The 26,993-nt window shown below is 54.1% G+C and overlaps 8 protein-coding genes across 8 annotated transcripts; 3 read left to right on the plus strand and 5 right to left on the minus strand.

Annotated features, from left to right (window-relative positions):
• Positions 1-3,895: 3,895 nt before the first annotated feature.
• CABS01_05070 (uncharacterized protein) lies at positions 3,896-4,711 on the plus strand (the record flags this gene model as incomplete). Its single annotated transcript, XM_060538440.1, has 2 exons — positions 3,896-3,933; positions 4,432-4,711. The coding sequence occupies 2 exons, from the start codon at positions 3,896-3,898 to the stop codon at positions 4,709-4,711; spliced, it is 318 nt and encodes a 105-aa protein (XP_060405612.1).
• Positions 4,712-6,030: 1,319 nt separating this feature from the next.
• On the minus strand, positions 6,031-8,531 carry CABS01_05071 (FAD binding domain-containing protein; the record flags this gene model as incomplete). The annotated part of the gene is made up of 8 exons (XM_060538441.1): positions 6,031-6,744; positions 6,844-7,124; positions 7,191-7,264; positions 7,322-7,535; positions 7,585-7,619; positions 7,675-8,188; positions 8,248-8,327; positions 8,380-8,531. The coding sequence occupies 8 exons, from the start codon at positions 8,529-8,531 to the stop codon at positions 6,031-6,033; spliced, it is 2,064 nt and encodes a 687-aa protein (XP_060405613.1).
• Positions 8,532-9,368: 837 nt separating this feature from the next.
• CABS01_05072 (uncharacterized protein) lies at positions 9,369-11,819 on the minus strand (the record flags this gene model as incomplete). Its single annotated transcript, XM_060538442.1, has 5 exons — positions 9,369-10,871; positions 10,924-11,211; positions 11,261-11,396; positions 11,446-11,701; positions 11,771-11,819. The coding sequence occupies 5 exons, from the start codon at positions 11,817-11,819 to the stop codon at positions 9,369-9,371; spliced, it is 2,232 nt and encodes a 743-aa protein (XP_060405614.1).
• Positions 11,820-12,249: 430 nt separating this feature from the next.
• CABS01_05073 (uncharacterized protein) lies at positions 12,250-14,732 on the plus strand (the record flags this gene model as incomplete). The annotated part of the gene is made up of 2 exons (XM_060538443.1): positions 12,250-13,687; positions 13,741-14,732. The coding sequence occupies 2 exons, from the start codon at positions 12,250-12,252 to the stop codon at positions 14,730-14,732; spliced, it is 2,430 nt and encodes an 809-aa protein (XP_060405615.1).
• Positions 14,733-15,482: 750 nt separating this feature from the next.
• CABS01_05074 (uncharacterized protein) lies at positions 15,483-16,623 on the minus strand (the record flags this gene model as incomplete). The annotated part of the gene is made up of 2 exons (XM_060538444.1): positions 15,483-15,921; positions 15,977-16,623. 2 exons carry the CDS (start codon positions 16,621-16,623, stop codon positions 15,483-15,485), a joined length of 1,086 nt encoding a protein of 361 aa, XP_060405616.1.
• A 483-nt stretch (positions 16,624-17,106) lies between these two features.
• CABS01_05075 (uncharacterized protein) lies at positions 17,107-19,807 on the plus strand (the record flags this gene model as incomplete). The annotated part of the gene is made up of 2 exons (XM_060538445.1): positions 17,107-18,859; positions 18,933-19,807. The coding sequence occupies 2 exons, from the start codon at positions 17,107-17,109 to the stop codon at positions 19,805-19,807; spliced, it is 2,628 nt and encodes an 875-aa protein (XP_060405617.1).
• Positions 19,808-21,526: 1,719 nt separating this feature from the next.
• CABS01_05076 (PAP2 superfamily protein) lies at positions 21,527-22,958 on the minus strand (the record flags this gene model as incomplete). The annotated part of the gene is made up of 2 exons (XM_060538446.1): positions 21,527-22,472; positions 22,531-22,958. The coding sequence occupies 2 exons, from the start codon at positions 22,956-22,958 to the stop codon at positions 21,527-21,529; spliced, it is 1,374 nt and encodes a 457-aa protein (XP_060405618.1).
• Positions 22,959-24,628: 1,670 nt separating this feature from the next.
• CABS01_05077 (uncharacterized protein) lies at positions 24,629-24,886 on the minus strand (the record flags this gene model as incomplete). Its single annotated transcript, XM_060538447.1, has 1 exon — positions 24,629-24,886. The coding sequence occupies one exon, from the start codon at positions 24,884-24,886 to the stop codon at positions 24,629-24,631; it is 258 nt and encodes an 85-aa protein (XP_060405619.1).
• Positions 24,887-26,993: the final 2,107 nt, after the last annotated feature.

Below are 26,993 nucleotides of genomic sequence, written 5' to 3' on the forward strand. Positions count from 1 at the left end.
AAAATTTTGTTTGGTCGTTCTGGCAAAGGCTGGCATGGCTGACTGGATCATGGACTCGTGAGCGGTGCCTGAATTGCTTCGTCGCTGCGCAGTAGCTGCGCCTCACAGACGTCGGCACCGAGAAGACGCAGATTGGGGCTGAGTTTGTAGGAAAATGCTGCGCATCCCGTTGACGGGTAGAATTGTGGCTGACGCAAAATGGTTGTTGGCTACCTTAAGGTGAGAAAATGACGGAGGAGGACTGACGGGCGGGTGGGCACCTGCCACATCACAAAATTGTTCGCATGATGGCAGTCTGGCGATTTAGGTAATCGCGGGACAAGCAGAAACCGAGCAGGTCCGGACCACGTCGAATGATGCGTCCAGCGAACGTTGCTGAAGGAAACAGGCAGAGCTGCCGGAGCTGGGGAGAGTTCAGATAGGTAGGTAACCGAAGTCCTTCGTAAATAGCGGGTAAGTCCTTGCCTCCATCCCCGAGATATCTCCAAAACATTTTCTGAGAGAGCTGACTGGATCATCCAGAGCCTTGAATGATGGTTACTGGCCAGCTGAGTTGTGAGGAAGGGCGGCCATTCGCCCCGTGCCTGTAGCCTTGAAGAGCCGACCGATTGCCGTCCATGTCAATCGACGAGCGGGCATCACTTCGTAGGTCTGGTGACCAATTGAGGTGGCTTGAAATTGATTATGAACCAGGCATCAAATGCTCCTTTCAAGCGCAAAGAGTTGAGGAGACGCTGGCCGACGGTACACCATACGCTTGGATGGGTTGGATAACATGTGCCGCGCGCTGGGTGGTGGAGTTTGGTGGTGGAGGCATTCGGTGTACGGTATCCGAGGTCAAGTACCTTGACAAAGCACCCATTGATGGAAATGGAGAACATCCTATGTCATTCGCGGGACTAAGCTTTTGGGGAAGACTTTCGCCTCTTCTGTTCTTCATGAGTGCCCGCGGCAAGGCCTTTCCTGGTGGAACATCAGAGTGAGGAATTATGGATACATCATGTCTCCGCGATCTCAGGTGCAAGGTTCAAGACGGACCAGGTATTGACAGGTATCTGTGGGTTCATAAGGTACGTAGGCAGAAACCGCCCGCCTCGTTCGAGGTACATCGCTCCATCAGAATTTCGCCGGACGAGATGAGATGGTCATCGTCAGAGTACCGCCCGGGGTGGTCGTCGTCAGAGCATCGTCCGAGATGGCCGTGGTCAGAGCACCGTCCCAAGATGCCGCACCGTCCCAGGATCAGGCCCTAGGATGGGATCGCATGTCTATTCGCGTGCTTCTATGTACCCCGGCTGCTCGGGCAGGCACATACATGTATGGCTATCTTGCGTTAAACCCAAGAGCTCCAACTTCCTGTGCTCAAGCACTTTTTAAGGGCGGGACGACTGGCTCTCGCGCGTCCAGTGGAGTACCTAGTAAAACCATGTCACCGCGCATCCACTTGTGCTGAACTTCTGCCCAGTCTCCGGCCGCCCCCAGCACCATCCCCTACCGTATGTACTACGTACCGCCTGCACCTCAAGCTTGTGGTCCCACGGCCGTCATGCCGGGCAGTTGGATCCCTTCCCACGACGTGGGACCTTTCGCCGCCGCATCTCCCTGAATCCCTCCCCGGTGGACAAGTGGGAGGATCGTCTTGTTTCTTTTTTGCGCTGGGTATGCTCCAGTCTATAGTCACTGCTGTCCTAACCTTAGAGCCTTTTCGGAAAAAATGAAGAGGAAAAGACCTAACCCTGTTTCTTTCTTCCTTGAAGTACCTAGATACATGTTTCTCTCTCGTCAGTGAAGTTCTCAACCGCGACCCCCCGTGCCCCCCTTATCGGCTCGTACCTAGGTAGACCCTCGCGCCGATTCCAGACCCCGAACTTACCTCATGGGCTTTCGATGGACGTCTCCAGGTACGGGAGCTTCGCAAGAGCCAATAACTGCAGATGACGAGAGCTTGACCACCCGAGTCAGCAATGGCGAGGCCCTGATCTCACCCCTCACTACCTATTCATCCCCACGCCCTGTCTCGTTCTTTCAACCTTTATTTTGCTCTGGCAGGTGCCAGGTACCATACCTAAGGTACCTACCTAGCCGGATGTCAGTGCTATCGCTCGACAGCGCACTCCCACCCGAGCTCTCCTCTTTCTGCCATTGTGCCTCCCTCGCCCTTTTCTCTGCGCTCCGTCCAGCTTTGCAACACCCCACTTTTACAAGTTCAAGTTGCTCTCGCATCAAGGATGAGAGAAACAAGACTATATACTTCCACGCTTCCCGTTCTCTTCTGTTTCATCCGCCTGCGCGGCAACTTACCAGCATTGCCTTTCACCGGACCTTGTTCAGAAATCTCCAGCCGCACACCTTCAGAAGTCCTTTCGCTTTGCGCGTCAGCCTTCTAATTGAAGTAAAGGTAAGGTAAGGCAGGTGGGTAGGTAGGTACCGTAACTCGTCTCTCGGCAAGGTACGTACTGTCAGCCAACCACCAAGACGCCGACTGGAAGGTGAGGAGGGACGGGATGGAAGAAAAAAAAAGGGAACCATGGAGGAGGGAGCGGTTTAGGTAGGTACCTAGGTACCAAGCAGATGCCTGTTAGAAGCCCATATTTACACAGGGTCAGGTCTGTGGTCGCAGTGGATGAGGGAAGGCATGGGATTTGGGCAAGGGCAGGCAGGTCAGTGTGGCAGGATAGGACGGGAGCCCGAACAGACACAGAGGGATGGACGGGACGTACCATGTATCTCCGTACCCTCAAGTATGGGGATGAGGCCCATGGTGGTCCACTCTTTTTCGATTGAGTGGAGGAGAGTGCTGCTGTCTGCCCGCTGCTAGCGCCGATAGATTCGGGTAGAGAGTCAAGCAGTGAACATTACCTTATGAAGCGGGAAGATGGGTACGAGCAGAGGATCCATTGAAGAAGCTGCCTTTCCTCTTCGGCCGGCATAGAATGCCTCTCCTCTCCGATCGTTATCAGCACCTTGACCCCCATGGGCGCGAGATGAGAATTACCTCCAGAAGCTGCCGATGACAGATTCTTCAACGGAGCGGCAGAGAGGAAGCGAAACAAACATACCTTGGGTACGTACGCCGTGGAGGGGCGGATTTGTGCCTTGACAATCTGCATGTCACTTTCGAGTCTTGGGTCGCGGAAGTCTCATCTCCCTATGGGGACTACGTAAGGCAGTTGGGGTCTTGGACAAACACTGAGACCTGCATTATTCATGGAGTGACCCTGTGTGTGAGTCGGCAAGTTGCGAGCCAGCGAATCTTTGGGGGGACGGCGGAGTCACTGGACGAGCGTTCCTGAGAAGCTACCGACAGGAGGTAACGTAGGTACGTCCACTCATCGAGGGACTCTGAGCTAGGCTTGGGGGTAGTGGTGTCGCTGTGAAGCCAGGAAGGCAGAGAAGTGCTGGGTCTTGCCAATACTCGCACTGGGCGACTTTCCGCCTACTCGTTCACTTACTCACCCCTCACCCACCACAACCACCATTCTCCTCCTCGTCCTCCTCCTCCACCGTCACCGTCGCCGCCGCCGCTCTGCCGCCGCTGTTTTCCCTTATTACCTCCTGCCTACCTCACACTTTCTTTGGCCTTCCTCAAGCTCTTCACTCTTTCAAGACGTTTAGCGTTGGCAAGTCAAGCTTCAGTAACATTGAGTTTTAAAGCAAGATCTAATCTCGAGTCACTACCCAAGGTTGTCTCTTACCTACAAATCCCCGACACCACAACCAACCTTACCCGCCGAACATTACGGCCTTTCTACGCCCAGCCAGTCTACCACTTCGTGGAAACTTGAATGGCCCCAACATCATTCTACCCATCGCAACGAAACACACAATCACTTGCAAGCGCACCTTGACTTACCTTGCAACCCGCACCACAACGCCGAGGCGAAGAAGATCCAGCATGGCCTCTGTCGAACCCCAGCAGGGCTCAGCCAAGTCGTAAGTGACAGATCTCGTTCTTGCACTCCTCCGTAGCGCTGCACCGCACGCTGTTCCATGAGCACCACGACTTCTTCTTGGTATCTCAGCATCCCTCCCCAAATGCAGCCCTACGACGCTTCGAGGGCGAGTATGCCATGCCGGCTCGCATGTGGAGGCATGGCATTCGCTCATTCCTGGAGCTTTACCACCGCCGTGAGCAAGTATGCTATGCCGACTAGAATGTGTAGGCACGGAATGCATATTTTCCTGGGGCTTTACCGCCATCGTTTGCCAGTTTCGCGCACTGAGCAAAGCTGCTCTGGGTCCCGCAGGTTCGCAGGTTTGCATGCGGTACTGAAGCCAGCGCTCAAGGCCAGCTCGACGTCAGGCATGCCGCAGCTTGAGTCTTGTGCTGGGGAGAAGTTCCCTATCATCCATCATCCTTTTCTTCCTTATGTTTTATTCATTCGTTCGGTTGCGTCGTGGTTCGGCTTGGCTAATATCGGGGTTGCTTAGGGGTGCTTCGGCAAAACAGCTCTCCCAAGAGAAAGGAGCTAGAACTGGGGCTGCAGATCGCCTCCGGAACTTCGAGAAAGACATCGACCTTGAGTTGGTGAGCAGCGATCGTACGGGGAATCGCGAGCGACTACAAAGCCGAATCGAGCGTAACGTTGACGCAGTCATGCTGGTTGACCAGCTCATTCCCCACGGCGCTGAGGCGGTCGAGGGAGATGCCCCGCCCAATCATAATCAGACAGAAGCCCTTCGGGGTGCTGGGGCGCAATTTTCGGAGTAGTGATGCAGTCGCCCTGAAATTCAAGTCAGTGTCGGCCGCAAATACTGCACCAAGGCGTCGCGACTCCTCATCATCATTCTGGTCGCCCCAACCTGCCCGGTCATCTCAACCTCTGGTGAGGTTTGTGCGGGTCGGTTTACGTGATGGCGTGGTCCGTGCATGGGAGTCGCAGGGGTGACCTCACTTCCGAGGTCGGCCGGAAGCCCCACCCTTTTCATGCCACAAAAGTGAGGCATCAACACCAAAACAAGGCCGGTTTTCGGGAAGAACCGCGGATCGTGATGAAGCGATGGAAACGAAGAAACGAGAGCGAGCGAGCGAGCGATATTGATGGGTTTTCTTTCTTGTCTTTCCTTTCAGTGTTCAAGGAATGATGCGTGACTACCTCATCTCATGTTGTTGATGAGAGGGGCTTGCCTGAGAATCGCGTGTTGGATGGGATGCCGGGGATGTGATCGAGGAGGTTTGCATTTTCTTCCAAGTCTGTGTCATGATCTTTTCTGCGGAGTATAGCATGGCTTCGTGGTTTTGTGCTTGGGATATCGGGAGTCAGGGGCTGAGCCATTTGTGACGCATGATCGCTGTGGGTAAACTCTCGAGGTGGCTGGGGGTTTCCATCTAGACTTCTAGAGAGCATGGATGAAAACGATGGGAAAAAAGGAAAAAGGGGGAGAAGGCAGGTGCGAGATGTAATGGAAGTTTGAGTAAGTAGTATGAAAATGAAAATAAGATGTTGGAGGAGAAAACTGATTGCAGTCACAGAGATGCCAGGTCATCTAATTGTCATCTGAGGGGGATGCCCTACCTCAGTGGTAGCCAATGAGAGGCCATATCTCGCGTCGCCTAAGCCATCCTCGGCGCCAGGAATCTTGAGCCCGACGCGTCCAACCTCAAGAGCGTTTGTCTTTGAGGCATGACTAGGCATTTACCCTTCAAAGCCAATCACGTTGCCGATTCGCTCCTTTGATGATCCATAACTCTCATGTGATGATGGTTCTTTCGATACTCAGTACAATAGGGAAACCGATTCTGATGCCTCAACCCCTGCGGCATGATGACACTCCCTGTCTGCCTAATCACACAATTCAGATTTGATAAGCTATTAGCTTATACACTCTGTGATGGGATTCGAGATCCAACAGGTCCCGAATTAGAAAAATGATGAGGTATATACCGTATATCCCGAGCTCAAATTACAAGCATCGACATGGCAGGTAAATGCTCTGCAGCAGGGGTTCATTCAACTATGTCTCTCATTCACAGTTGTCACGTCTCATTGTCCGATATTTATGTACCTAGAATCAATATCTGGCAACATCTCATGATCTTTGAAAGATGCCATCAAACCACTTCTGAATCTGCTCCGCCCCGTCATGACCAACCGGAGTAACAAGCCCAACATACCCATCAGGTCGCAACCCAACAACAGCACCCTTGCCCGAATCAATCCCATATTTCTCATACGCCCTCTCAGGCTCCTCATAAAACGTCTTACCATCGCTAAACACCTTGTCATAATCCCACCCAAGCTTACTATCAAACGGGTGATACGCCTCATGCACGTCCCTCAGTAAATCAACCTCGTCGCGCGGCGCAGAGTGCACGAGCACAACATCAACAATACTCGGATCCGCGTCCGTCTTGAACTTGATCAGCCCGCTATGAGGATCCGACGCGGGACCTAACGCGATGGTCGGCAGCTTGGGCAGGTAGCTCGACAGCCACGCGCCGAGGGCGTTGACGGTGTCGCGCTGGGAAGGTTGGGAGATGTCGCCGCCAAAGACTACGAGGCGGAAGCGCCCGTTGGAGGGGAACTTGTGGTGCAGTTCCCAGAGGCGGGCGTCGGACTGGCGGATTACCTTGTAGGAGGGAAAGCGCTGGCCGAGTTTGCAGTTCGTGGCGAGGGATTGGGTGCTTTTCGCGGTGCTCTTTGTGAGGGTGTTGGGTAAGTCGTCTTCGGTTTCTGGGTCTGCGTCTGCTTCTTTGGCGACGAGGACTGTTGGTTGGTAGTTTACGCCGACGCCGGTCGTGAACTGTGATACTCTGCGTCAGCTTCATCGTCACTCGCACTCACCCCTCATCTCAACACCGAGAACCGGGCAAAGAACACTTTAAGTGGTGTTGATACATACCATCCGACTCGTATGGAACGCCTTCTGGAACACGTCGTCCGACACGCCCGTCTCGCTCTGGATGTCCTTTGGCGGCGCGCCCGTGAAGAGCTTGGAGAACTTGCCGTCAAAGGCGATGAGGTCCTTTGCAATCTTTTTGCGCTCGAGCTCGTACGTCGAGAGGACGTCGCGCGGCAGGATGTTCTTGCACGCGAGGCCAATCTTCCAGCCGAGGTTGTAGCTGTCCTGCATCGAGATGTTCATGCCCTGGCCGGCTTTCGGGGAGTGCGTGTGCACGGCGTCTGGATTATATGATTTAGTTCCTGGAGGAGATGGGTGAAGGGCAGAGGCATGGGAGCTTTGCTTACCTCCCGCGAGGAACACGCGGTTGAGTTTGCTAAAGTGGTCGCCTGTTCGCTGACCGATTTGGTAGGCCGTCCACCTAACAGCACGTCAGCGCCTATCCGCCGCTGCAAAAAAAGAGTTTTGTCGAACTCACCAGTCGCAGTAGTGGTACTCCAGCTTGTATGGGCTAAAAATTCTCTGCGCAGACTTGAAGATGATCTCTGGGGTGATCTGGGACCTGTCGACGCGGCCGCCTCCGGCTGAGACCTCCTTCAGCTGGATGTAGAGACGAACCATCCGGTTCTCGCGAGGAATGATCATCAGTGCGCCAGCCGTGTTCTGGATCATGGTCCGGAACCTGATATCGGCTGTTTCAAGTCAGCATAGCACGTCGCTGTGGTAGATGTGAGAACTTACGGAAGTCGGTAATGGGAACAATATCCATCACACCCCTAGAATCCACCGTAAGCTCAACACCTCACCACACCTCGTCTTACGCTCACTCACCAAATGGCATCAGTACTCTCTCCCTTCATCTCAAACTCCTTCCCCAGCGCCTTCCTAGTCCACGAATGCGCCCCATCGCAGCCAACAACATACTTGGCCCTCACAACCTCATCCCTCGCTTCACGGCCCTTGGACCTATCCAAGATCCCCGCGACATCGTCCTCAGCCAAGTTACTCCGGAAAATGCCATCGCTAAGATTACTCAGCATCTGCGTGGGCGTCGCCTCCTCCTCCGTCAAGTGCCGCAGCGTCACCGTCACAGGATGCGCCTCCGGATCCGGGTCCTCGGCCGCGGCCTCGTCGATCTCGAGCGAGGTCGGGATGACCATGCGCTCGACCTTCAAGGGTGTCTCGTTGGACGGGTACGAGGCGCGGATGCCGTCGATGAAGAATTGCTCGATGCGCCCCTGGTGTAGGACGGATTCGGTGAAGCGGGACAGGCCTGGGATTGTGTTTACTGATTTTGCGCTGCGCTGGATTGTGCCGTTCTCGTCCGGGTTCCAGAAGCTGACCTCTACGGTTGTTGTTAGTGAGATTCAAGACCTAGGGTGTGAGGTGAGATTGGGATCTTACCGAGCATGCGGTTTGCTTCTTTCCACACGCGCTCTGCGACGCCGAAGCTGTCTAGGATCTCGAGGGATCTCACTTGGAAACTGTGATATGTGTGAGTACTTGCCATGTCGCAGAGGAGGGCAATCCCCTTACCCATCTGCTTGGCCAGAGTAGACCTTGGCGGTCCTCTTGTCAACAATACGGGTCTTCACACCGAGTCTAGATAACCAGAGAGCCAGCATAAGCCCAGCAGGGCCAGCCCCAATGATGAGGACGTCGACCTTGCTTTCTGGAAGTTCAGTCATGTTGTGCACCGCCAGGAGTTTAGAGATTCAGAACAACAGTGATGGGGAGTAGGTGAAGTAGATTGTTCGAGAAGTAGGATAGGTGAGTTAGACTAGTAGTAGTTAAAAAATACTAATTCATATATGAAATACGGCAGGCTTTAATTTCCCCATGATCGCGGGCGGATTTACCCTACGCGGGGGCAAGTCCACGGATTAAAGCTTCTTCGGAGCATCATCTGGATTGCGTGTAGCATCATTGGACGTCCACCTATCCGCAGAAAACTGCCGCTGGGAGGCTAAGGTTCTGGGGGAAATAAGCGATGAGAAAGCATGACAAAGAGGGGGAGGGGCCGAAGGGAGGGGCACAATTGGGGACCTCAACCCAAGGTAACTCACGGACGTCATCGGGGGATGTGGGGTAAATCCCCAATGCAGGGACTCACTCAGTTGAGTGAGGTACTGTGTCACTGTATAAAGTACTAAGGTACTTTGTAATGCGGCCGCCCTGAATGGACTGCCACACTGCATCGGGCTGCACTTCATCTCAAGACACACATGGCATGCGCGGGACGGTGTGTGCATGCCACACATGTATGGACGGGAGTACCTCGAAATGTGGATGCAAGCCGCCGCATTCTGGCTTTCCCTGTGGAGGGGTGCATTCCCGTAATTCCGCTGTGTAAGCGGTATCTAATACGCCACTGGCAGGTAAGGATATTGAGACGCCTCTGCCTTACACAATGAGGTATATTTCAGCCCACCGGCTACAATAATCTAAACTTTTTGCTTCACAAAGCTAGATACCCCTCGGTTCTTTTTCTAGAGTACCGGTAAACGATATCCGTGTTATCTATTTCATTCAACGCCCGGCCCGGCCCGCCCGAGATCGCGCCGGACTCTCCACACCCTCGACCCCACGGGACGCTTCTCGTGGCCCTGGAGGACCTCGATCCACGGCGTGTCGCTAATGTCGCCAGCAAGCTCGAGGTTTTCGGGCTCCTCGTCTGACTTGTCGCTCTCAGTGTCCTCGTCCATGACTTCCACCGTGTCATACTTGGAGTTATCTACATCACTGCCGTTGAAAGACTGGTAGTACAAGTCTTCACTGTACGCCCAGCCGGGGGAGTCGAGCTTGCCGTGGACTAGCAACAAGTGGTGGCCCGCTGCTTTGGCTGCTTCGATGCGTTGCAGGGGAATGGGTGTGAGGATCTGGAGTGCGCCAGTCTTTGTGTCGATGCCTCGCAATAGCACCTGGCCCAGTGTTTGCGCGTATCGTGGATCCAGAGTTTGGGCATCGGTGTTTGGGATATAAGGGATTCCCTCAGGCGTCCTGGCGATAATTGCCTCCAAGTCTAACGCGACACCATCAACGTCCATCACGTCAGCGCTTGATGTCACAGCGGAAGAGTCAATGCTCTCTCTAGCTAGACGAGTGAATGCCCTGACATCCTCGGTCTCGACTAGACACAAGATAGACCCGTTGATGGTCTCTGCGAGAAGGTCTGCCGGCGGTTGGTACTCATAACTTATGATCCCAGTGATGCCGCGGTTCTTCCCCTTGTAGCCGACCATCAAAGGAGGCGATGATGAAAGCGGAGTAGGGTTCCACAGCAGCTGATTCGACGGGTTTCTCTTGGTGTGGAAATACGCCAACGCCTGCATCGAACGTAGATGTGCAGCGGTTCTAGAAGTGAATTCTGACTGCTGCGAGGGAAGCAGCGTAAAGGCCGTCTTACACGCCGCTTGCAAGCCTTCGACGGTCTCCCTAGGGCCGTCTTCGGACATGTAAATGACCTCGGCTGGCTTGATCGTCGAGACGAGCTCACTTAGTAGGTCCAGCCCTGTTCCCAAGACCCAACCCGGGGTGTTGATGATCAACGGCAGCCCTTTACATGTGTCTTGATAGCGTTGAAACAGATCGAGTGCGCACTCCAGATACAGCTCTGGATCGGAGGCAGGTGATACCGAAGCTATTGAGTGACATCTCATAACGGTCACATCCTGCTCGTTCGCCGCAATGCGGGCAAAAGATGGACTCAAGTTGGGTTCTCTGACCTGAACCAAGGCGATTGTACCTGCCGGAGTATACTCTGGCTGCCCGGGATCTAGCTCCATCACAACGACTGATGGTGGTGTTTTCCGGGTTCGAGTCTGTTGGCCAGCGCCCGTGAGCAGCCGGTTTCCTAGTATACGGCCAAAAGTGGATTTGCCGGACGATTTGGGGCCGCAAAGCATCACGCTGAGGGCAGGCTGGTCTGGTTTCGCCTTCGCTAGCCCCGCCAATTTCTTGTTCCAGGCGGGATGCGATCGCAGATCTTGGATCAGAGCTCGCTTCGGCGCGTCTTCAGAGGTGCAAATCTGTGCAGTATTAGTATGTGGTGGATTCGAGCCGTCCAGGATCTTGACTCACAATCTTGTAGGTATCGGTCTTTGCGCCGCGTTTGCTTGCTTTGCCCTCAGGCTCATGCCACAAACTTCGGAAGAGAGGCGAAAGCCGTTCAAGCTTGCGCAGACTTGCACCCTGTGGATGAGGATGCAGTTCAAGTCTAGTCTCCTCCGAGCAGCGCAGCACGGGGATCGCATGGCAGTGAGGGGCATGAACCCATTTGATGCCGTCTGGAGGTCGAACGCTCGCCCCTGCTATAGTGATCTCACCATCGAGGACCTTGATACCATAGCTTCCGAGCACCAGGAAACGCTTGACTTGTCAATGAAACAACTAATATCACATACAAGGAAGTCTTTACCTCGCTGTCATGAAGTCTTAGCTCTAGAATGCCTCCTGCCACTCTGCGAGAGTTGCTCTTACCCGGCCTGAACGTCGAGAACTGCTGAGGTCCAATCTTTGACGGGTTGATCTCGTCAGGATCTGCGGTAGGGCTACTGCGAAGTCATCAGAGGGGGATCTCAGGACGAGGTGGAGAGGTTATACTTGGATTCTGTCGCTCCTGCTATTGGCGCAGATGCACTCTGCTCCGGCTTCGACTGTGGCGTGTGCTGGATTGCTTCATCCTCGGCAGAGGCGACCCTTTTTGAGGATCTTCCTTTCGCGGGAGACCGTACTTTGGGTGTGGGCGTGGGAGTTGATACTTGAACATCAGGGGCCGGCTGAGATTCGGCTTGAGGTGCTGGAGACAAGGACGGGCTCGCTGAAAGCAATTGTTGCCTCAAAGCAAATGCGCTCATTGCTATTCGGCTGTTAGCCGTTTCTTAAGTGAAAACGATGTTGCAAAGCACCACAAGGGGTGACAACTAACGCCTTGAGCCCTCAGATGTCTCGACCTTCCGTCGCTTTGGCGTCGCCATGTTGGGTTTCTCTGGTAGCAATGGGGAAAAGTCTTCTACAGCAGTATCGATATCAAAGGGGAATCTTTCAAAGACTGATCCCGTACAACGGCAGGAGAGATGTTGATTGTGCCTGCCGAGTAGCTACACCAAGATAACCTCAGGAAGGCACAATCCTTTCCGACTTTGCTCAAACGGTACCTTAGGTACGTTACGGTTCCTCTCACAGTCTGAATAAGGCAGGTAGCCACCCCGGGTCGTGACTGCCTTTTCGCAAATTACCTTCTTCCTGCACCTTGCCAACGCCAGGTCAGCTTTTCTTCTTTTTCTTCTTATCTCAACTCATTGCAACCTCAACTGGCCAAACTCACACGCAGAATTTTGCTCAATTCTTACGACAGTCAAACTGACAACGCCTCATTCAATCGAGCACTGTGGGCGTCAATTCGAAATGGCAGGCGAATCCGTCGGCCTCCGCGATCGCGATACGAGATTCGGAGGTGAAGCTCTCACACCGAAAAACCGCGCTGGAAAATCCTTCATGCGCATCCGGACACCCACGCCGACGCCAACGCACTTTAAGTCCCCCGGAAGCGCGGCAGGCAGGCGGGTTAGCTCTCACCGCGTCGCGGTTCCCGCTACCACCGCGACCCCACCCCGGGTCCGTGCGATCCCTGCAAAGATTTCTGAATCTTTGCGAGACCCTCGAAAAATTCCTGTCCCAGCCATTTCCGCCGCTTCGACGCCCTCAGTTCCTTCTACGCCAGCATTTCGCCTTGTCTCCAGAAGCACACCAGGCACGATGTCGTCACGCAAGCTTGATGGCGTTCACTCGCTGAGCGCAATTCTCGAGAAGCAAGGCCAAGAAGTTACAAAGCCCAAGAGCAAATTCGCTCGAGGCACGCAGGCCAAGAAGGCCGAAAAGTTCGACCCTCGTGCTCAGGAGTCCGATTCCGACGACAGCTCCAGCAACAGTGACAGCAGCGACGATGATGGTGGCCCCGTTAATCCCGATTTCTTCGCCAAGATTAACGGTCAGATGGCCTCGAGCAAATCTGCCAGCACTCCTCTGAAGAAGGCCAAGCGCGACAAGGCCGATGAGGTTGCCGATAGCGACGTCGAACACAAGACCTCCAACGCGAAGCCCTCTGCCACCAAGAAAGCACCAGTCAGGCCCGAGAGCTCTTCCGAAGAGTCCTCAGCGGAAGAGGCGGCGGCCGACACAGACTCGTCCTCAAGTGACAGTGAGAGCGAAAGCGAGCCGACTGCGAAGAAGCCAGTGCAGAATGCCACAAAGAAGACGCCAGTTGCCAATGGCGCGTCAACAACCTCTTCCAGCGATTCTGAGAGTGATTCCGAGAGCGAGGTCGAAAAGACTACCAAGCCTAAAGCCAAGCCCGCGGTCAATGGTGCGAAGGCAACCATGCCGGCCTCGACCAGTTCGAGCGAGGCAAGTTCCAGCAGTGGCGAGGAGAGCGCAGAGGACGAGGAAGATGCAGAGGAAGATTCTAGTTCTGATGAGGAGGAAGAAACCAACAAGGAGACTGCCGCTGCTGTTGCCCCCAGACGTAACAGCAAGGACCTCAACGTTCCTGGATTCGTTGGCAAGGATTTCGTTCTAAGACAGGCGCAAGGCGATGAGGATGGCAAGGATATGACCGACTTCTTCACCAAGGCCAAACTCGACGGCAAGCAGCTCTGGTACTTCACCGCGCCCGCTTCCATCCCCATCAACATTGTGGAGAAGCTTCAGATTCCCTTGGACAAGGCGCACAAGGGAGACGCCATTTTCAAGCACAACTCGGAGGACTACACTGTCGGCTTCGATGTTGGTGCCACTGCAGTAGAGCTTCTCATTCCCAACAAGAAGGGCAATCGCTATGAGACAGGTAAGGAGGACGGAACAAGCGCATTAGGTCAAATTGCTAACGCCACAGCTTAGCCCCCAGGAAGGTCGACAAGGTTCTGCATGTCAAGCGCGTGACCCAGTTGGTTGGTAGCGAGCCCAGCGCTCCCAGGCCCGTTCAGCCAACCCTTCCTCGTCCCCAGCCGCAGGGTTTGAGAGCTCGCTTCCACCCTATTGGTGTCCCCGATGACATTCCGATGGGAACGATCGGCTTTGACGAATCCTCCGACGAAGATGTCGAGATGACCTCGACACCTGCTCTGCCGACTCGCACCAAAAAGTCTAAGCACACATCCGCTCCCGCAGCTCCGGCAGGTGATGCCATGGATATCGACGAGCCTACCCCCAAGAGCTCGAAGAAGGATAAGAAAAAGTCCAAGGTCGCTAAGGATCCTGTCGAGGACTCTCAATCTACCATTATCGAGGTACCCAACTCGCAGCCTCTGCCCACGACCAAGGAGAAGCAGAGCAAGAAGCGACGTGATAGCATCGAGTCCATCTCGAGTGTGGGATCCAACCCCAAGCCGACTCTTGCTACTCCCAGCCAGTCCAAGAAGGCATCTAAGCGCAAGTTGCCCACAGACGAGGAATCTACCCCGGCCCAGTCATCCAAGGAGAAGGCTAAGAAGGTCAAGCGTGACGCTTCATCCCAGGATACTCCCGCTCAGGGCTCGGTGAAGAAGGTGACGGCCATTCCCCCGCCGACCGTTCCCAAGCCCGGTTTTTCCTTCTCGAGCCTCCCCGCTGCATCCAGCCCGGCCCCCGAGACCTCGACGCCGAAGCCGAAGTCGAAGAGCTCCAAGAAGTCCAAGGCTGATGAACCTGCTTCGACCCGCAAGGAGACACCTATTCTTCCACCCAGTGTTCGTCGCGAATCCGCGGTCCCAATTCCGCAGATCCCCTCCAAGTCATCTCCCGCAGCCGAGGAGACACCCAAGAAGGAGAAGCGCAAGAAGAGAAAGTCGGAAAAGACAGACGAGCCCAAGTCAAGCAAGAAGGAAACGCCCGTCCCAGTGCCTGGCGCCTAGAGGTCCGCTAGTGTCGGAAAGAAGCCTTTTCGTCAGCCCTTTCGACATGGCTTCAAGTAGCCTCGCTACTGTCATCAATGATGCCCACGCAGCATATTAAAGTTGCCCATAAAACCTGTCAGAGTATATACACCGGTTGCAGAGCCGTGCGATTTGGCTTTGCCGACCATATTGGCGAACAAGCCTACTCGTGGAAGCTCGCAGATACCAACTTGGTCCACTTTCTTTTTCTTTCTTGCATGCATTGTACCGGAGGGAAAAGTACGCACTGAATTTTGAAGACGTAGTCTACGGTCTTACCCGCTCACACCCCCTTCGCCACGAGCTTATCTAGCTCTCGCTCTCCTTGCAATGACGAGGCCTCTGCACCTTTAGAGAGCCGCTCTTGCAAGACAGACTGTACGGAATGGACGAGGCCTAAGTGTTCGAGAGGGGTTAGGCTATCATTGGCTTTGTTTTTGTTCGTTTCAGGCGTTGGATGGATCGATACCTAATGTAAGTCCCTCGTGTGCGAGGGTTTCATGCGGGTCACAGACGCGGAGGAAGATAGAAAGTCTGGCTCTTGGCCTGCTAGCTAGCTAGTCGCAATGATGACGAATGATCAACACTTCTTCAGTGTGCCGTGACGTGACTTGCTTGAGTCCATCATAAACGGCATACTAGATTTTTTCACGTTCCAAGCACGAATAACATTGAATGTCTTTCTCTCTCTCTGTCTCTCTCTCTCCACGAAACCACGGCAGACTCGAGTTAACACAGTGTCTTGTTGGTATTCTTGTCCCAATCACAGTACGATATCCATACTTGAACTGCCGCCAACAATGTCGCCAGCGTCCCCGATACGGCAGCCACTACAAGCGCGGCGATGGCGCACTTGTATGTGTGCCGGTGGGACTTTCTCCGCTCTGCGTATCTCTCCCACCGTGTCGTCGGGGTCGGATCATCGACTTCTTCCAGTAGACGGGCCAATTGGGGGGCCCAGTATGGGAAATCCTCGTAGAGATCGTGTAAAGTCCGGGGAGGGTCTTGCTTGGAATGGTCGAAGGAGGGGTTCAAGAGGCTTTCGTCTAGTCTTTCACGCTTAACCCATTCCCGTAAGAGCTTCCTAGATTTGGCATTTCCGATGGGCGGGAAGAGGAGGTTGTAACTTCTCAATGTCTCATCGATGAGCTTTGCAGGTAGGCATCCTCTAGATAACCACGTGAGTAAGACGGACCTTGGTGGTGATCTCGTCAGGTACTCACAATGCTAATGCCTCATCCGTAGAGTGGCTCAGATCCTGGCGGGTTACGCTCAATATCTCCCGACTATGTTTGAGGAATGCTCGGTGAGAGAAAACAAGGAGGATCTTATTTCCTGGGCTGTGTCTGAGGTACAGGTGATCAGAAAGCTTTTCTGTTTGTTGAATCTTAATACCAGCGTCCCTAGCTAGAATGTGACATCTGAGGTTTTTCAAGTCGATGAGGTCTTTAGGAACGTCCATCGATGTTGACTGGGGATAGATCCGGCCAAGATAATCCGTCAATGTCTCGCTCTCAACCCACCGGAGGACGTTGCCGCTCCCAATAGCTGCCGTGCCCTCCAATTCGCACTCCGTCATGAGCATTGTACGGACGGCACAATCTAGGTATGCCAGTCTGCTCAGGTTCGGTGACATCCGGCTCAGAATCTCATCTTTCCGGACTGCGGGCTTCGATCGGAGTAGTCGTATGGCTCCTGCTATCTCATTTGTAGAGTCCCCCGTCCTCGGTTGGTCGATACAGAGTGACAGCCGCTGCAGCGCGCAATGATCAAGGAACCTGGCAAGGTGTTTCTCTTGGCTTGATTCGCATGGCCCCCAAATCGACTCTGCGATGATTCTATCATCAGATCGGTTGTCGCTATCGGCCATCTTCTCGGGTGGAGGGCATTGATCATCGGCAGTATGTTAGCTAGGTAGCGTTGGTGAGGAAGGATAACGAATGCGAGGTGAGATCTGCGAGGTGAGATCTGCGAGGAAGGATTCCTGCTGAAAGGAATTTCGTCTGGGATCCGCAGACCAGGCTGAGGATCTCACGGCCAGCATCCTCGCTCTCGGTGCCACATGACTGCATTACTAGTGACACAGGCCAATTAATCCATTCGGTGTGACACCGGCCGTAGTGCATGAAATACGTCGCCCTGTGAAGTCTTGGTGTCTCACAGCCTCATTAGATCCCCAACCCCCATTTCTCGCGACTTCGTCTCTGATGATTATCACTTATTACCAGAGATCAGCTGCCAGGTAGCATCACTTGTCTAGACCAATGCGATCGTTAACCTATTCCGCTCAACACGGCGATATCGACACCCTTCTCCAACAGGTCTCAGCTCTAGATCCAAAACCGAAGCAGTCATGGAAAAGGGCTGTACAGATTTAGAACCCCTGGAGGAGGGCCCCGGTTTCATTCTTTATGGGATCACTCTCTGGGTCGTCCAGATAGGCTTGGTCCGAATGGTTGCGAAAGCACCTATTCACCAGCCTGAACCTGTGAGGAAGATATTGATTTGCGACAACTCTAGTGGTAACAGCAACGCAGACGACGACTCGGTTTCAGAGAACGTGGTCGATCTTGGTTCGGCGGATGAAGAGACACCTCCGATTACACCTCTCCCAGCGGAACTACTGGAGCCTCAAAGTGTGCAAACTCCAACATTGGAACTTTCCTTCATGAAGCTTCCACCTGGAGACTCTCATCCGATTGATTGTCTTCCAGTAGAGTCTCTCCCAGTGGAACCCAGCCCAACAGAAACTCCTCTTGAAGCAAGCCATCCTGCAGAAACCGCTTCACCAGCGAAGACAACGCCGTTGACGGAACCAACCGCAACACCAAATCTACCACAAAAGCCTCGAAGAGTGATTCTGCGACCGGCAAGATTGAAGAGACTCAGCCCTGAAGCAGAAGTTGACCCAAACACCGCATTCACATCGGAAGAAAAGGATGTCTTGAAGCGTTTCGTCACTACCTTGAGTGCTCAAAGACATCAACTCTTCGCTAAATCCGAGTTCATTCTGCCAACGATTGTGCCCAGTCTCGTCTCCATATCGTCTGCGTATGGGTCCAGTCAAACAATAGCAGCGACAGGCACGGCGGACGCGACGAGAGACACCATAACCCTCATCCGTATCGTCGGTCTGAACAGGTGGGATGAGATCCGCTTCTTTCACAAGATCATGTCAAGGCCCGAGAGTCGACATGTTTTCTCCCCACTCGATCTATGCTACCACAAGGAGCGAGTCCGTCGCACAGCTCTCGAAGCTGCGTGTGCGATTCGCGATCCGGCACAAGCCCGCACTCTCTGCGGCTGTCTGATCGTTGTCCAATCCTCCAACCTGGGCCAGCGGACGTCAACGATCGGCGGCCTTCTTTCGATCAGGGGCAAATACCACGCTCTTACAACGAGCCACGCGCCCGATGACGAGGATGAGCCTACAGACAATTCACTTGACGATGAGAGCGATTCTGATGAGGGCTCGCTCTTTATCTTTGATGATGACATTGATAGTGGCGATTCGGATTCGGTTACTTCTTTTGCTTCGGACGATGGTGAGAGCGCGAGGGGCGAAACCGCGGGACTGATTCACGAGACTGCGTCAATGGAAGAGGATACCCTCAACGATGGGGCAGGATCCACGAGAGAAATGAGGAGTAAGGCCTCGACAGAGAAGGAAGAATCTACCGCAGAGCGTTCATTTGCAGACATGATACAAGCAACAAACGCAAGTCACATCACGCCTGAAGACTTGACGACCAAGGAGGGATACATCACGTGCCGAATCGATGAAGACAGACTACGGAGCGGGGACGACTGGCTACTGGTACCGGTGGAAGCCAATCTATTGCTTCTAAATAGAATCCCAGATGGCGCAGGGAAACCACCAATGTGGCAGAATCCTTTCATCGAAAGCTACTGCCCTGATCTAAACCAGGTATTCGTGGACCACGATCATCCAGACACGCCGCCGTCCCAGAAAACGGTGTGGGCAGTTTCCGGAATGACAGGGTTGGTGCGTAGCCATCTTTGCCCAAACTCTTCGTTCATGATCTCGGGCGGTGGTGAAAGAGTGCAAGAAATTTGGACGGTTGAGGTACAGGCCTCTAGTCGAGGTATGGCGTCCAGAGACTCAACCTTTCCCCAAGCATTGCAGCAATGGCCACTTTGCTAATCTCGATCTGGCAGGTTTTCAATCAGGAGACTCGGGCTCCTGGATCGTCGACGATAAATCGAGACGCGTTCTCGGCGTCTTGGTCGCTCGTTCCAGCGGTGTCGGATATATGGTCTCCTTTGCTAGTATTCGACAGGACATCGCTACCACGTTGCGAATCAGACAGACGTCGGTACAGTTGGCCTCTAGAATGGACCCCTCGCTCCGCGGCCGCGGCAGCAGCACCGGCAGGGTCATCCGATCCTTCTCCCCAGTCAGGTACACGAGGCGGGCGCCAGCCGCACAATCCTGGAGCCAGATGCTCTCAGGCGCCGCGGCAGCAACTCTCGATGTTGTGAGGCACCCAGTCAATCTTGGTCACAACCCATCAGTACTCGTTTTGTTCATTGCCACGGTGTACATGTCTCTCTTATGGGAGATTCCGTCCGCGTGGCGCTCGGTGACTACCTTACAGAATGCTCTAGTACCACCAGCGTGCGCCCTGCTCTTCTGGGCCCTCACAGAGCTCGAGATGCGACGCAGACCCACGACGTACAGCCGACATGATAGACTAGCCATTCGAAGAAGTCTCTGCACGTGGCTCTGGATAGCTCTCGCGGCTGGTCTTTTGGCTAGCTTAGGTATCTACATTGTGCGAGGCCCGGCCTCGAACCCTTTTACTCTACGTTCGAACGGGCAGAGAGTTAGCGATCAATCTATAAGGGATCTCAGTGACGCGATGGAACGTCTGAGGAGGTCGGACCCTCAGGCTCGGTACAATGCTTTCGAAGACGACTTGAGGGAATTGAACCTCGCTTTGAGACGTTTGGATTTCTGGGCCGTATACTACCAACTTAAAGACATGGTGTTGAGAAAGCTTTCGAAGCACAAGTGGTTGAGGCAACTGTAAATAGTTCCGCCGTCGAAGAAGAAATGAGGTCTAGAAGATATATTCGTAGAGGCCCACTGAGCAAACATGCAGCTGAATACTCTAGAGATGGTATTTGTCTGGCCACGAGGTTGTGGTTTCATAGCCGGTAACGAAGCTATCTTAAGGGTACACAGTATACCCACGTCGCCCGTACTATACTTGATCAATTGCTGTGCACAATGCTTGACAGAGCATGACCATCATTACCACCTGTGACTCTCTCCTACCCCAAGGCACTCATTGGGGAAATTCCCGAAATGTCGCAAACCATACTTGTCGCCTGGCCTTCGAACGACCCCACTAAAGAAATTACGGGGGAAACTTCACGAAGAGAAAACGAAGAAACCCAAAACCCCCATGCCAAGAACCCTTGCTCGGCGAAGTGGACCCCCCGGTCCGTCAACCCCGGCCCCTCGGACCCTAGAATTCGGCGCAGCACAAATCCAACCAGGGAACTTTCACAACCAGAACCAGGGAAAAAGCCACCCAAGCAAACCAAGCCAAACCCACAATTGAGAGCGGGGATAAATTCGCAGGCTGGATTTTGCCGGACCCGATCGCTCGGGTCTTGGCTCTAGCGTCACCTTGCTCCATTCCCGTTTCGCCGTTTCCTCCCAGTGCTCCCCTCAAGCCTCCAAGCCTCCAAGCCTCCAAGCCTCCGTGCCTCCGCTGCTTTTCCCCCTCTCTTCCTCCACCTTGTCCATCTAAGCCCGCCGTCTGCGCCATCGCAACGCCACAGAACTCTACAAGGCACCATAAATCCTTGCCGTGTGTGCCGTGGTGGTGCCGTAGCTCCCAAGCCCGGCCGTGGGCCGCGCAACCTACTTGGCCGGCCGAGCCGGGGTCGGGTCAGCTGGGTAGGCGAGGGTCGAGAACGAGAGTCCATGGAAGGGGAAAAGATGATCTGCAACCACTCCATGTCGGAATGCAGGCGGGTTACCCTCACCTTACCATCCTTTGACGTGAACCCAGTCCGAACTGAACTGCAGCAGACTGCAAAAGGCGAAACCTCACGGACAAAAGTGAACATGTGTATCGAGAGAATAGGTAATCTCGTTATTCTTTCTTCACCTCATCAACTACTTCAGTAGCGACTGCTCTACCTCTACTCGTGGTATACTCTTCCCCTTCGTGCCTCCACATTACATAGGGCCCACCTTCCTGCTGGTCGGGCGCCAGAGATCAAACTCCATCCCATCCTGGCTAGATGCCAGACGATATCGAGATTGATCTCGACATTGAACACATTAATATGTACGGGGGGACTCTATATCATCCCATGTCCCCCATCTCTTCCGTTGCTGCCCCTTCCCCGACTCCGTGGGTCTTTCTTCTGCTGTTGTGGTCATCCATGAGGCCGTTACTCCTAAGCCTGTCGAGATCGTTGCGTCTCCGGCTGTTTCTGTCGTTTGTAAAATAAACCACTATTGCGCCGTTGCTGTGCTTCTGATGCAAATGGTACAGGTAATCCAAAGTGGTATCCGTTTTGAGTGAAAAGAAAAAAAGTGCTGATGATGAGAATTGAATAAAGAGGTGTTGGTTAAGGGGGGTGTTTGGGTTCATGGTTTCGAATAATCGTCCGAGGGTTCTCAGTGCACGCTGCAGGGTTGATCCGGCGCCGCCGCCTTTCGGGTTCGCGGCACTGCGTGCTTTGTTCATCGTGTTTCTAGATAGGTCTGCGCGTGTGACGAGAGGTGTTTACTGCACAGCCACCTCTGTGAGCTGAGGGATTTCGTATCTGTCGTTGTCGGGTCTGATCTCGATACTGAAAATGCTGCGACCGGATTCTTCGGAAAGGGCGGGGCTCAAACTTCCGCTACCCCGGCTAGATGTGCTATAGCTAGAGCTGCTGCCAACTGTCCACTCATCGCTGTCGGAGCTGCCGCGGCGCTGAAGGTATCCCATGTTGTACATCCGTCCGTACTCCTCGTCGAAAACCTTGGTCTGCTCGCCAATCTCAACGTAGTCGTACTCCCAGCGAGTCTTCTTGTCAGCCTGCTGCTGAGGCAAGTATCGAGCTTTGGCGAAGTAGAAAATTCCAGCCGAGAGCAGAGAGCCGCCAACCAGATCGACTGCGTAGTGGTGGTTGAGGTACATGGTTGCCCACCAGATCCATCCAACGTAGATGACGAACAGAGGGCGGAAGCGGGGGAAGCAGTAGCTCAGGATGAGAGCCTCCATGACGGCGTCCGCAGCGTGCAGCGACGGGAAAGCGCCAAAAGGAACCGGAGCGGTCGAGAAGCTGGTGGTGTACATATCGATGCCGAGGATAGCGTCAATGCGGGCCAGGCCAGCGGGGGATCCGGACATGCCGTAGGCAGCTGGGGCGAGGCCATGCTCGTTCTCGTACCACGGAGGAGTGCAGGGGAAGACGAGCTGGATGGTGACGCCGAGCACGTTCAGCCATCCGAAGCACTTGGCGAAGATCGGAAGCGTCTTGGGAGCGGCAAAGAGGAAGAGGAAGCCAGCGCAGATAAAGGGAGCGCCAAAGTGGCCAAGTCCGTACGGGATCCAGGCGAGAATGTCGAGAACCGGATGGGTGTGAGCGGACAGAATGTTGGAGAGGTTGGCACCGTAGAGGACGTTCTCGAGGGCGGGGAGGACGCGAACCCAGATGTGGGGGCGGTATTTCGCATCGATGAAGCTGATCTTGAATTAGCATTCGAGCCAGGCAGACTAACACCACAAGCAAGTCGACTTACCGGCTACAAAAGAAATAGATGAGGTATGCCCATATACTCAAGCCCGGGAAGAAGAACTGGCTGGTGACGGGTATCGTCAAAAGCAGGAGGCCACCAGTGACGGCGAGGGTCTTGATTAGTGGCGCTGAGGGCGTAATGCAGAGCGAGAAGATGATGAGGGCGACGAGGATCGTGTACTGCAGGTCGAGGAGGCGCCACTTGTGATTTTGCAGTTTCCGTAATGTGTCGAGGGGGTTGAGAGACTTTTGCAGTGAAGTGACATCTTCGGCACCAGTGTAGTTTCCGGATGCGCGCTTCTTCTGATTTCTCTTTGCTCGACTGGGTCGGTATCGGTGGGGGATGGGGTTGAGCTTGGCGAAGTTGAGGTTACCAGTCCATAGAGATGGCAGCGTGGGCTTTCCTTTCAGGAAAGTGCTGAAGTCCTGCATGGCTACTGATGCCTTCGGAGGGGAAGGAAGTCGAGAATCGCGACGCAAGGCGACGGGCGAAGTTGGAAGGTGTAATAGGTGACGGTAAAGAGGACCAAAGGGCGGGTTGGTCTTCTACCGGGCGTGCGTCGACTTTCCGTTTCTGACTAAAACCGAACCATCCAGCAGGCGTTGTGTGGTGTCTTGGAATCTGTCTTGCTCGCTGACCCAGCTACGTCACGTCGCAGTGAACCGTCCTGTTGGAATCCCTAAAATTCCTAATTCCACTGATGCTCCGAGTATCGGCGAGTTGGTTGGTATTCACCGGAGGAGAGGGAGGAAATAGGTGAATAATCAACGAGCAACCAAAGGACGTTGGAGGGAGCAGGTATTTGGAGAGGGAGGGGAGGAGGTCAAGAAGGAATGGGACAAGCGACAAAGTTACAGAAAGTGTGGATGACTAGATTGATATGTATGATGAGGCAGCGGAACAGGCGGGCAAAGCGGCAGGGTAAGGCAAAGTAGGTTAAGGTAAGGCAGAGACGGGATAGAGTGAGAACGGAGACAAGACAAGAGACAAGGTCCACGGTTCCAAGAGTTTTGCAGATGGAGGCCGAGCTTTGGGACAAAGTCGCTCTGGACCTTTGGACTCTTGGAAATCCATCTTTGAACGAAAAGTGTGTGGACTGACAAGTACCAAGGACACCCAAGACACAGCGGAAAGGTACCAAGACCGCCCAAGCCGGCCTACGGAAGCGGCGGGGACCGGGGTGCTTGTCAGAAGCCGAGAGATTTTTGGGTGCAGCGACTGCGAGGAAGGTGAGCCTTGGGGCTTGGGCAAGCAGAACCTGGTGGGTGTGGGTGGTCGTCGTTCTGTGGTGTGTGGAGTGTGGGCGACCTTAGTTTGCTCTCCGTCTCTTCTCGCATAGGACAGTGAGGACCGGAGCGAGGTACCAGGGGGAGGAAGGGGAGGGAACGTACGAGTACCGTAGTTACCCAGACTGCCTCGCGACAAGGTATACGGTACGCGGACTTTGTCTCTTGGGTGGGCTGGCCGACGGGTTTGTAAGGTACCTGATCGTGGGTACGGAGTACGGAGGACCTTTGACCACCTTTCCTTCCTTGTGGGCGCGAGTCTCCCGTCCCTACACAGCTGACCGAGACCAGGGGAGGGGGGAACTGTCGGGCGGTATCCGTATGTGGTCCGTTTTGGTGCGTGGGACGCTGGGACTGGGCAAAGTGAAAAGTCCGAATCGAAAGAAAATGGAGCTATGATGCTCTGCTGCAGTACCTATTGCTTCATCCAGGTCAACCCTGGAGTCCCTTAGCATGCCTTTCTTGGCAAACACCAGTCTGAGTACCGAGTACTCCCGTCATCCCGCCCGCCCTCTCTCCGTCTGTCCTTCGGCCACCGCCGACTGCGTCTTCCACATCGTCTCTTACTGCAGGTATATTCGTGCTTGTATTGTTCTCCGTACCGTGGTACCAGCCCGACTGCGTCTAAATTTGTAGAATACCGCCCAGGTTTTGCTTCCTCCTTTCGCTTTGCCATATGAATACTCCATACGCCGGATTCAAAGAATGGGCGCGGCATGGCAAGGCAGATGCCAAGTGGACGATTCTCTGCTGTCTTTCCATCATCCTTCCCTCAGAAATGATAACCATGGACTGGTTGGTCACAAGTGTTGCTGTCATGATTTGCTATCGAAAAGCTGGTAAGCTTCGGCGCCGTCTCTGCGAGGTCTCATGTCGATCTTTCCGGGGTGGATGAAAAGACGATGCTTGTGCTTTGCTGTCTCTGTCTGCATCTGTGATGACTGACCGACTGACTGCTCGATGACTGACACACGCTGGGCAGGTGCCGTAGCAATGGAAGTACACGTACTTGCGTATTTTGCGTATTCACCCATGCCGGTACGGAGTAGTGGATTCCATTGTTGCTTGCCCATTGGGGGCCATCGCCAACCTGGGCGGTAGAGTGGGAAAATAGAATCACACGTAGCGCAGTGAGAGAGAAAATGAGAGAGGAAGCTCGGATGCTGCGGCTCGGGTATAGGTACTCGTACTGATGTGGCGGGGCATCTGTGGTACATTGAGAGGAAGTCACCAATGGCTTCTAAGTTCTGCCCTTTTCTTTGGTGAAAACACTGGAAAATATGGAGCGATTAGGCGCACGGGCTTATCTTGCAAGAAACGAGTGCAGGGATTGGGCGATGCGCACCTCACCTCCCTGCAGTTGATCGGGCAGGTGGCTGCTCTGAAAGGTACGTATCTTCAAGTACTCCTACCTTACTCCCGTCGTGCCCCGTTCCTTCCCAAGTCCGCTGGCGCTGCTTGTGACGCGGGCGGGAAGGAGCATCTCTTGCTTTGTGGGCGGGCGGGCTTGCCTTACGTGATGATGCGCTATTACCAGCCGGTAAGGAGAAGAATTCTGGGTGACACCGGGATGATCCAATTTTTTTGCTTCGATTTTTTCGTTAGTCTGCCTGTTTTTTTTTTTTTTCTCTCCGCCCTCGTCTTCGCATTCTCTTGTGGATTACAGATCAAAACTCCGAGGTCAGAAACACAGCAAAGGTCGTTCCCACGCATCCATCTACGGAACATCTCCGTGGTGGATCGGGAATTAGTGAGCTGATCTAGAAGCTGTGGTCTGTTCATGTTTTCTTCTATTTGCCTAGCGGCAATCTTATTCACGCAGGCTCTGCTGTGCTGATAAAATATCCCCATTGTTCGCGAAGACCTTATTGCTGACTATCTCAATAGGACAACGACAAGGAAATGGGTTCGTCTATTCAATCGCGGACGGCTTCATCTCGAGTCCATCCTGAGGCCCGCAAAGTCCACCCCCGGCCCCCGTCAAGGTCGACGCGCGATAGACTTTGCGGTACCTAAATTACTCTCTCCCACTTGGCGGCGTTACCTGCACCCGAGCAAAAGTCGCAGAAAGACAAGACGTGTCGCGTGCTGATGATGACCCGGTCGACAGGGCTGATGATTCCCGGTACAGAGCACACTTGTCACTATGTACGAATTAACCCGTCCCAACAATCTTGTTTGACGGTTTGGCCCGTCCTTCCCACCGCTCACCCCGGGGGGCCGGGGCTTTTACCAGCAGCCCAGCAAAACGTGTCGCACATCCAGCAGAAAGAAGCAACGGAATGGCACTTTGACATATACGTCTACGGTCTTCCTTGGTCTGGCCGCTGTCCACCCCTGAAAATAAAATCATCTCGGTGAAACAAACAACTGCTACTCACCCGATTTTGAGATTATCGTCATCATTGCATCGTCTCCAAGTACCGAGCCGAGGCCCCCTTCGTCGCAGGCTCGCAGCGAGGTTTGCCATGCAGATTATCCGTACTGTGTAGGTCAACCAAGAAACAACGAGGCTGGGAATTCCCACATACGAAGTACGGAGCCGACGCCGGTACATCACAGTTCGGGAATTGCATGTCGACGACGTAAATCTCGGTTTCGGAGGCCCATCGGCGTGCGGTAGCTGCAACCGCCGACATTCAGGGCCGTTCTCGAATCGGCGCACCACCAAGGAATAATTGCGCGGCCGCACTCGTGAAGTTCAGACTTCAGTGGCCCGCGCGGGTCATTGGGCCGAGACGACGGCGCCATCGAGGAGTCATGGGGAGGGGGGCTTGCGACTCTGGGTGAAAGCAACGGACGGTACAATCGGGCTGGCCGCTGGCCCGTCGATGCCGGCGTCGATGTGAATCAGATTGGGTGGCCTGACGAACGGCGTTAGAGAGCGTCACTGTCAAAATGGGGCTTGCAGTCGGTGGCTTGAATTGGCTTCGAACTTAACCAACACCACTATTCGACCCCTTCCCTGAAGGTCCCTTTTTTTCAAAATCCCATTGCCGGACGCGCTTATCTAATCCATCGGCCGCCGTCGCCGGCACCGAGGCTCAAAGACGGAACGCGAACGAAGGGTATCCTGCATTCCTTAGCTCTGTGGTTCCAACTTCCGCCCAAAGTCCACCGCCGCGAAAGGGGAGGGGAAACGAAAAAAGGGACCTCGACCCCTTAGACGCTAGGATGCCA

The sequence above is a fragment of the Colletotrichum abscissum genome (genome assembly GCF_030869225.1).
Source record: "Colletotrichum abscissum strain IMI 504890 chromosome Unknown Scaffold_10.1, whole genome shotgun sequence".
In the NCBI taxonomy this organism is placed as follows: Eukaryota; Fungi; Ascomycota; class Sordariomycetes; order Glomerellales; family Glomerellaceae; genus Colletotrichum; species Colletotrichum abscissum.